Consider the following 10,568-nt stretch of genomic DNA (forward strand, 5'->3'; position numbering starts at 1 on the left):
CATGGCTTGTTGTCACTGCAGTAATCAATAGCAGAATCAGTCCTACAAATCACAGAAACGGTTCGTTTCACGTTGAAATTACTCACAGTAACACACTTTGCACCACACGGAGGAACAATCGGTTGCAGTGATGAGGCATGAGGGTAACTTGTGGTTAAAGGGTCATTGAAGGCAACCAGCAAGTTGGTTTCAAACGGAAGTCAGACCTACGCATAACCATATCAGCATTAATTTAGTGCCAAGATGCCTTAAGCGCTGAGAAATCGCTGTTCAAATGATCATCAAACGTGACGCAAACACGACTGCAGTCGCTGTTTGCATCAGGATAAACCGGAAGCAAGTGACGCAGCGGTGAATAATAGCAGTATACAAGCAACTGAGTACAACATTACCACGTACCAAGCAGTTTGGTCAGTTTCGGTCAAATCGCTCATGCTTCCCCATACTCCCCTGTCACTAAGCAAAATGTTTCTCCATTGGACCCGTGATCAGTTTATACGCTTCACTGAAGAAAAACATTGGCCTTTTGAGACCCCGCAAGTGTTGGCGTCGAAAGATTTTCTCGTGCGTAGCTCGCATGCTCCCTGGAAAGCGGTACTGCCACCCCAAGTATGGACGACTAGCACCATCCAGCGGCAGCCAAGAAAGAAGTTGCGCGCGTCAGGCCATTTAAGCCCTTCCGGTAACACCGCGTTTTTGCTAGTTTCAACCTTATTTTAAATAAAAAGCCTGGCGTAAGAGGGGTATAATAGTGTTCTTCGTGAGCTAATCTATCAACCTAGAGAGACTTGCATTTTACTTCACTGTCATTTAAAGCTGTGCTTGAGTATATTGTGCGGAAGTAATATCTTTTTTATTGCTGCAAAAGCCACGATGGTTAATGTACTGGTGCTTGGTTTTATGAAGCCTTTGAGTTCCTAATTTAAGTACTGAAATTCGCAGGGAACCTGGCCTAACAATTTTATTACTGCACCGAATAATTAAGTTCATTTAACCATAGTGTCTGTTTTGAATTTTCCACGCGGGGCATTTTTTTTCTTTTTTGCTTTTTCAGGCAGGTGTTCCTTTGACTCCCTGCCTGCATTCCGCGAACGGAGAAATTAGCCTCCACATCGATGGCCAGAGTGTCTTGACTGCATCATCTTTACTGGGAGGACTGTGTAGTCTGTTTGCATCGTTCTGGGTTTTCAACATTCGATATCCCAAGAAGGCACACAAAGCTCTAACGTTTGTGGAACATGCCTTTTTGGACCTTGCGAGCACCAAAGCACGTGTGAAGGATTTAAAACTAATTACCTGTAATCGCATCAATATCCCTCACTAATATTTTATTTGTTTTCAATCCTGTAATCATTGGATAGTAGTTTAAAAGAATTGCGTATTATGTTTCTGACTTTTTCTTTTTTTCTTTTTTTACTGAACAGGGGATCTTTGATGGGCCCTTCTGTATGCTGATAATACAGCTATCTCTTAGTGAAACAATAATAAAATAACGAACTAATATAAGTTGGAACAATTATCTGAATAATTTTGGAAACTGGTGCCAAATGAATCAACTAAAAAGTATCTGAAAAACACGAATTACATGGCTTTTTCTTCTCACTCTAAAGAAGCCGTCGCGATACCACCGATTCTGTTGTATATCCTTGCAAATAACCCTTCAGACTCGGTCTCTTTTTTTGGCGCATTTGTGTCTTTATCAAAACGCACTGGTATTTTCCGCAGCATATTTCTCGTTCTTTATATTGCTCATTTATTCATAGCCATCTCATTGCTGTCTGTCTCCTACATCATTTATCTCTTGTGCCTTTACCATCTAGAAAATGCTCGTTACCTTTCAATATCAAATCGTTACACAGCTCTCGCTCATTTCACCACCAATTGAAAAATTTGTTTCTTGTTGTAAACCACTGCAACCATTTTTTTCACTTTCTGTACTGAGTACCGATGCGTACTGATAAGTACTCACGCGTTCTCAATCCTTTAGTAATATATAATGTCACTTACCATGCCGTTGTGTCTGTGCATATATGTTTTCGCATACTTCCAGTTCTTGTAGCAATATTGTTTCTACAGTTTGTTCAACTAGCACACAGCTCGCTCATTTCACCACCAACTGAAATTTTTTGTTGTTGTTGTAAACCACTGCAACAATTTTTTCACTTGGTGTACCAAGTACTGATGCGTACTGATAAGTTCTGATAAGTACTGACGCGTTCTCGATCCGCTAGTATTGTATAATGATTTCACTTACCATGCGGGTGTGTTTGCACCTATCTTTGTTTTTCGCGTATTTCCAGTTCTTGTAGTAATATTAATTCTACGGTTTGTTTAACTAGCATTTTATTGCTGTCTTCCATTCCTAACTGGCGTGTTATATAGCAATGTACCATTTGTGCTTTCTTATAGGAGGTCGCCCTAAGTTTTTATTCCGGAACCTTCTTGTGTATACCATGTACCACGTAAACTTGTATGCAAAAGTTCGTTGAAATAAACCTGAAACCGAGAAAAAAGCGTGTGAAATCAGTATTCCCGCCCGGAACTAGAAACTTTCCCTTGTGGCCTTGAAAAAAATCTTTTCGGAAGGCCTGCAAAACCGCCCCAACTTTCGCAAGACTCAATTCAAAAGAAATATATGCTTCCCTTAAATCTCCTAAAAAACTCCCCTCACGAGGCCTACAAAGAAAAAAATGCTTCCCTGGAACCTCCTAAAAACTCCCCTAAAATAACATAAGTACTTCCCAAGGGAGCCATAATAGCCTCCTATTCAACCGCCTAAAAAGTCCATAAACATCACTTAAAAACGCCTTGAAGAAGTAAAAAATACTGCATTTTGATCTCCTTAAATTCTCCCAAACATTGCTTAACACTCCCTAACTACCTCCTGTCTATTACCTAAAAACGCCCTCTTTTGAGGAGGTAAACAAAACCTCTCTGTTCCATGTAGTAAACAAACTCCTACAAGGAGAATCACTAGAGCACCCACCGGCGAAAAAGAACCTCTAGGGAGTATATGGGACGAAAAAAGTTTAGAGTGAGATTACAAAGCCGACGGAAGGGGGCCATTGACGCACCCGCCGATGTGAGCACGGGGAACGCTGGGCAATAGCGCTCTATCCCCGGGCCATCTACACTGTGCTCCATGAGTGAAAAGCGCCATCCCCCTCACCAGCCTTGTTGGGGTTTCTTATACCGCACGCCACGAAAGAACCGCTGGCCGGTAGATGTTGAAAGCGTTGGTTGAAAATTGGGACATTGCATTAAAAGTGGGACAATAACTGAAACAGCTTGGGAGGAAACGAAGGACTTGCCCCCACTCCCTTTGATTCCCAAGGCCGGTTTGTGCGTCCTTCAGCCCCACACCTGGACGGAAAGTAAAATAGAGTCACCCTTTTGAGCGCTCACTTGCACAAGCGCACGCAGATTCTTCTGTCACGCACCCGTGCACGCAAACACACGCGCGTAAAAGCACCAGCTCCACTGCACAACTTTAGGTTAAGCCGCCAAAACCGAAATCGACTAGAGATATGGAAATCAGCTTCCTAAATTGCATATGTCAGGCGGGACATTTCACCTAATAAACCCTTCGTTAGGTGTAGTCATAAGCACCAATTCCTTTGCCTACTTCGTGGTGATATCACGGTGATGTCCATTAGTTGGGCGCCGCTCCGCGTGCTGTGGCGTCAGCGAGTTAGATTAGATCCAATTAAAGTTTGTTCTTCGCGTCGCAGGCCGCTCACATTTCAGCCATGGTATTCTGTTGAGTAAAGGAAGCGAACTGTGCAATAACATCAACGCCGAAATTGGTGTCAGTACCCCTTTTGGTTACGGCGCATGGAATGAAATGTGTAGCCGCGGAGTGATCCAATCCGTCTTGACATTGGAGCTGTTCACTGCAGAACAGAAAGCCGTCACTCTTCCCAGAAGCTGTTCTGCAGATGCCTTCCATTAAGTAGGTGAGCTGACCACCTTCGACATTCACGCGCCTTACTCAATACCCCGGCCGAGTTCGTACGTGCTGGAGCAAAAGCGACAACGGAGATAACATCGCTCCCATCGTCACGCCAACATCGATCACCACAGAAGATCAAAAAGACTCTGGTTTTTGTGGTTTTCCTGCACCATATCTGCTCCGTAAAGTAACGCCTCTTACGTACGTGTAAAAATGTTTATCGAAACCATACACTGGCAGCTTATGTCTTACGATTTTGCCTTCTGGTACAGTTTCTGGTAATATTAATTTAGCGCATTCTGTTTACAGGCCGATGATACCAGAACCGCAGAATTTATATTCCCCCCTTCAGCCTGTTGTTACACGGCTGGCTTCATTTCTTTAGGGGAACATCACATCCAAGCGGCTATTTGCGGGGGCCTGATGGTATTTCTCACTGTTTTAAAACAATGTGGTCACATGATTGTCCACAGAGCAAAAACTTCACGGTATAAAACCCACGCTCTGAACGAAATACTCCTGGAAAAGGGTAGGAAGTACTGTAAACTTGGGTTCCCAAAATTTTGGCCACTGCCTAACCTAGCGACGCTAGTCTAACCTGCTACGGAAAAGCAAATTTGTGAAGATGTTTACAGCGCAAGGAGCCAAGACGGTATGCCGCCTTTCATCCTGATGAGAGCGTGGCGATGAAAATTTTGTTTTGCGTGGCCGTCCGTCGTCAGCATCCTTTGTTTGTGTTCATAATTCGACTAGCATTAGCGGAGCGAAATAGGAGCTCTTCGCGGGAAATTGGAGGGGAAGGCCGCAGCGTAGCACCAACCTTTCAAATCTGGTGGCAATGCTCCTCATCTAAGCCATAAAACATGTTGCAGGAAAGCTACACAAACAAAGTTGCAAGAAATATAGGATAAAAGTTCTGTAGCGCATAACCTCAAAAATACTAACACCCCGGAGTGATTTTTCCTACCTGTTTTCCAAGCGCCACAGTTTTGCGTTACCAGAGCGGCACAATTTGAAATCCACAGTGTTCTCCTAAGCAGCAGCAGAAAACGCTTAGACGCCCAGGGAGGCTAGCGCGTTAGTCGTACAAGCCTACACTTTTGCCAATGAGTGCAGCTGGAGCCGAGCCGTAGATATCCAGAACACGTTGTTTTTAGCTGTCTCCGTTATGAAATGGTGGCCATTTGTTTTTTGCGCCATTCAGTTGCGCCCAGGACGGGCGAAGAGCCGGGAGAGGGCGCAATGATGCTTCGGTGGTGCGTGTCCCTTAATCCTGGGGATGTTATGTTTTTAAGTCATATAGAGGGCCATGAGTAGACATTTCACAACACATGGCTTAACGCCGCCTCTCCTAAGCCACTCGAGCGGCATCACAAGATCTCTCTGCACACAACATTGTTCGTCTTGTGGGCTAGAGAAGTATCCCAGGTAAATTTTGTGTCGCATAATGCCTAAAATGTATAGCAAATCGACTTTGCAAGCTGACGCCTTATGTTTTTGGCTTGATAACCACATCAAGGTCCATGAAGTTCTGCTCAGTACACACATTTGGTTTCGCTACCACGTAACGTTAGGATTCTGTATTCGGGACAGGTATGTTTGAGTTCAGCAAACATTTAAGCATTTTTTGTATCCTCAAAATTCACTTTTATTGCAATCACCGCTTCACCACAATGGTCATGACAGTTTCATGGTATGGTTGTTCCAGGCACGGCATTGGGACGTGTTATTCCACCAATGAACAATGTCTGGGTACACCGATTGTTCCTTAAAGCTGGTGCTATAAAGCTTAGCACAAAGGTTGCAGTAGGTATAGTACTCCCAGTGCTTCACGTCATAGAGTCCTTTCCACGCAAAATACTTTCTGTACAAACGAAAGTCTCGTTTAACATGCTTAAGATAGTCGGCGAGGTCCTTCGGAGTCTTGAATGCAAGAGCGTCAATGTAGGAATGTGGTGGGGCGAAAGATTTGTAGTCTGCACCCCCAAAGGTCACCGGAATTATGTCAAATTGAATGGTCAAGTAGAACTTTTCTGTAACGTAGTCTTTGCATACAGTGTTTTCGAAAGACAAATAAAAGAAGTATTTTCGGGCAAATTCTTCATGACATTTTGAGCCACGGGGCTGACACGTATAGTTGCCACAGTCTCCATAAACGTCGACCCGAACATACTTGCGTAGCTCCTCGACAAAGTTCTCTCGCTGGCCGAATGTATTGCAGTGGCTGACTGGCCAGACCGCCATAATGTCCTTCTGCATCCATATCTTTCTGATGTGGTCAATGGAATACGACTCTGGTGCTGCCTTTCGTTTAACGCTTCCGTACGTATCCAAAACATCCGAGTCAAGCCTGTATGTCATGGTCCAGTTTATAGCGGTCCTCCAGGAAAGAAGCGGCCGCATCTCAAAGTTCGTGGGCGGCTCCAGTGACCAGAACACCCACTTCTGACCCAGCGCTCTTCGAGTAGGCACGTCAGAGGCGTTCAGGTCGGAGTAGTAGAAGACGATGGCATCACTTACGGCCATTGTACGCCGGTCATTTGCTATATAACAGCGATGTGTGCACTCAGGGTTTGCCGTCCAATAGGCCAGTTCAGCAGTTCCATTTTCGCTGAGTCCAGAATAACCCCACCAGCCGGATATCGTCGTCCAGAACAGAATCCGTGGTTTGTCAGGCTGTCCAAGTTTGTCGGTGCGCTCGAAGAACGGCTTCCATCTATAGTCCGTGAGAGAAACAAAACAAAAACGTTATTTTGATTCCGAAAATCAGGTATCATGGAGGCAGACTTACAAGGCAAAAATTTGAATGGGTCCAGAAAGAGGCTTTGAAAAAACTTGCATGTTCACATAATCAGATAAATCAATCTTATCGAAATAATTGTATACTAGATATACTAGAAATAACGTTTAAACCAGGCCCACTCTCTGTGTGGTATATCAATATATCATACCGGTACGAAGGAATTACTGTCTGGTAAAGTAAACCTTACTTGAATAACGCTACTGCAGCATAGTTCTCTGAATCGTGGCGCCCATTTTTACATTTACGCTCGTTTCTTTCTCTAGTATTGATTCTTTCGTAATTAAATTACATTCTGTAGCTAGTTTTTTCCACATAACAAACTGTATAATTTATACGACTGCGCCGGTCCCAAACGATTATGAAATTTGCAACTCCGGAGAAACAACGTTGCAAAACGCACGTTCAAAGCATCGCAAGCCAAAATACGGATCTCATTTGCACTTTTGTTGAGTTTTATGGGGTCACATACCTTACTTTGTTTATTACACTCTAAAACTAAAAAAATCAGCCACATTCACTGCTGCACAAAAGTTTTCGGCGCACAGTTTTTGCTTCTCAATGGATTCTAGACGACCCGCTGGCCTACCGGTTTTGTTGGCATCTTTGGTGAGCAAGCTAGCGTACTGCACGGACCTTCGATCGGTCAACGTGTTAATTTCACTGTCGGCGTCTTGTGAAAACGTGCTCTGCGAGCTCGGAAGTCGGCGTCGCCTTGGTGTTCCGTCGTATCGCCACAGTGTTACCGGGTGTTATCAAGAAGTGTGGTAATACAGTGAAGAAGGCAATAATGGGATAACACAATAGCGTTTAACCGTTCTGCATGAAGGAATACTAAAAAAAGGTACGGGCACAACCCGCCGACACTGGTCAGGACACGCTTCTATTTGGAGGGAATTTCTTCGCGACGTACATGGGAGAATCGATGAGGTACAATCTATTTAAATGGCGGTGCACAAAACGCACCGAAAAGGTTGGGAATAGGGCGACAAATTTTGCAAGCAAAGTGGGGGCTTGCAGCTACTCGTACAAAAGTTATACATGGCACAGGAAACTTTAACACCCAAATAAAAGACTGCGGTGGTTCATTTAGTGTGCTCAAAATGCTTTTAGGGCCCTTTAGGGAGATAGAGCAAAACCGTCTTCAATTGATGAATCTAGCAAAATCCATACCGTTCAGCTGTGTCGTTTTTATGTGGCCACACTCAAAGGTCAGCTGCCGCGTTAGCAGAAATTTTCTTTGTGCCTTCTTCCTTCGTCTGCGCGATTTGAGCTTGTCTCAAATAGAAAATGCATTGCAGGGCGACATAGCCACCAAACCTGCAATTTCCTTATTACTTATTTATCTAAGAAAAAAACAATACGCTAAACTAATGCATCTGCATTATTCCTTGAAAGTCATTGGAACGCCGAACGCACAGGTCAATTCCATTGACACAGGGAACCTTAGGAGCGTTGAAGCAGAGATAGCCGTGGAAGTGCCGTAAGTACGGGTTTTTGTCGATAGATTTGATGCGCTGAGGTAACCTCTTTACGCCTTCATTTTATTTCTGTGAATGGCTACGAGCCACCTCAGCAGTCCCACGTTAGCCGCTCCGGTAAAGCACGCGGCAAAGGGCAGTTTTCAAGAGTATTCGTGTTACTTTTGAATGTATATTTTCAACCACTATGCTCATCCGTTAAGGTATTATCAGAAAGCATTCCACTTTATTTAGTGTCAAGAGTTGAGGAACTATCCTCACATGGTTGCATTATCCTCCTAATGTTAGGAAGGTCGCTTGTGCATTGGGATTTTTCCTTGTACTCTTCTTACAACATGGCTAATTATATGGAAAAGTTTTTCGTATGCCTTTCTGCACGACTAAGGACTAAATCTCGTATTGTACCGGTCTGCTCATGGGATCGTGATTAAGATAGTCTTACTACAACTCTGTGTTGTAAATTATAGTCCTTACAACCGTGGTTCCGATTGAAGTCAGGAACAATCTACAAACAAAACTGCAGCTCCGTGGCGAAAGGACAAATATCCTAAAAAAAATACTGCATTGTAAATAAAGCGGCACTTCAGTTTCTTTACTGGACATTTGCCTTCGCCAAGGACTTCAGGTAATTTCGGTCCTCCAGCTGACAGCATGCTTTCTTTCTGAGATTTTTTTTACGATGCGTCTAGCCTAACGCATTGGTATATCAAGCAAGAACACCCTGAATGCCTTAATAAAAGCTGGCAGACTCGTCACTGGTTTTTTGTATGGCTTGACACTCTTGTTCCAGAAAGAATGCATTTCAATTTTATGGCTATTTTTATATCGCCATGAATGTTACATCTTTGCTCGTTGTCGTAGAATATAGTGAGAACCCTTGTGGAAAACACACTTACCCAATGAGTCCACCAGATGTATTTCCGAGTTCAGAGAGCCGGGGACGGGTCACATTCAAGTGTTTTAAAGGTGAAATTTTAATCGTGGGGAGGTGAAAGGCGGTCAGCAGAGCAACGACGAGCAGTGTACTGAACTGCAGCATAGCCACGTCGCGTCGCCGAGACTCCATTTTGGGCGAGGCTGCAGGAAAGTTAGACCGTGATCAGCTGTATACACTAAATGTTTGAAATGCACAACAAAGCCAACTGGCGCAGTCAAGAAAAATGAATCTGTGCAACTTCAGTGCTTGTCGTTATACAGGGTAATCAAAATTAGGTCGACAGGATTTTTTTTTTTAATTAGGCGTTTAGGTTTACGTGAACACCACTTCTGCAGTGAGGTTACTTGCCCAGGGTAAGTGGTAATTGTTATGTCGGTGGCTGAATGAAGTGGTAATTGTTATGTCGGTGGCTGAATTCACTAAAATATAATAATTCACTTTAAAGTGGCTGCAGTAAGAAGGAATGTTAGATTAAAAAAATTAGACGCAATCGTGTTTCTACGTAGTATAATTTTTCCGAATTCTTCTATCGCATCCCCACTCCGAGATACTGAACTGCGAAGTTTAATTGCCGTTCTCATGATTCCGCATGCTAGATAGTGTTACCGGCGCAAAGCTCCTCTCTTTGGTTCAGCTGTTTCGCATACTAGAGATTGCGATAACGTGGGCCAAGGCAGAAAGGGTGCCACTAATCACTTTTTTCTATGTCTCCACCCGGTTGTCAAACTAAACACCGTACAGAGCAGGCACGTCACAAAAGGGAGGAGCTTTCGCCACACCGCACTGTCTTGCATGCGTAATCATGCGAACATCAATTAAACTTCGTAGTTGGATATGTTGGCGCATGGTTTCACAAGAATATTTCTGCGAAATGAAACTGCGTAGAAACACGATTGCGTTTATCTTTTCAAAACATACATGCCTCCTATTGCAGCCACTATAATTTTTTTTTAATTTCCGCCAATCAATATTTACCACTTCAATCGGTGTCCCCATCCGCGCATAGCCTCACTGTAGAGTTCGCCTTCACGTAGATTCAAGTTCATAATTTTTAAGAAACCTGTCGAATTAGGTTTGATCACCCTGCATTGATCACCCTCCATGATTTACGCACGTGCACCGACACATCGGCTGGAGAACGCGCCCGAATAAAATGAGCAGCCGATTCCACTGCCCATCTTTCCAAAACCAAAAAGTACAAGGAATCCGGAAAGTTATCAATAAGTGTATCACTTCGGAAATATATAAATAATGTATGTACAAATTATTTAGCTTCTTCCCGTCCACTCAACTGTCCGCATTCCACACTTGCAGTTTTCTGCACTTCTTTCATATCTCTTGTGAATAACTTTGTTGACGAAGCCCCACACACCTTTGCAGGCCTAAGAATTGCGAGAC

The 10,568-nt window shown here is 43.7% G+C and overlaps 1 protein-coding gene across 1 annotated transcript; it reads right to left on the reverse strand.

Moving 5' to 3' along the window:
* Positions 1-5,629: 5,629 nt before the first annotated feature.
* Positions 5,630-9,299, reverse strand: LOC144139921 (alpha-(1,3)-fucosyltransferase C-like). The gene is made up of 2 exons (XM_077672146.1): positions 9,130-9,299; positions 5,630-6,668 (listed from the first exon to the last, which is right to left on the reverse strand). Exons 1-2 carry the CDS (start codon positions 9,297-9,299, stop codon positions 5,630-5,632), a joined length of 1,209 nt encoding a protein of 402 aa, XP_077528272.1.
* Between the last annotated feature and the right edge of the window lie 1,269 nt (positions 9,300-10,568).

Source organism: Haemaphysalis longicornis, unplaced genomic scaffold, assembly GCF_048455015.1.
Source record: "Haemaphysalis longicornis isolate Haplotype H1 unplaced genomic scaffold, Haemaphysalis longicornis Haplotype H1 scaffold_5, whole genome shotgun sequence".
NCBI classification, from domain to species: Eukaryota; Metazoa; Arthropoda; class Arachnida; order Ixodida; family Ixodidae; genus Haemaphysalis; species Haemaphysalis longicornis.

Excerpts from the sequence above, each read along its gene's own strand:
- LOC144139921 (XM_077672146.1), bottom strand. The coding sequence starts at position 9,299 with ATGGAGTCTCGGCGACGCGACGTGGCTATGCTGCAGTTCAGTACACTG. Across the intron at positions 6,669-9,129 it reads ACATCTGGTGGACTCATTGG|ATGGAAGCCGTTCTTCGAGC; the intron begins GTAAGTGTGTTT and ends CACGGACTATAG.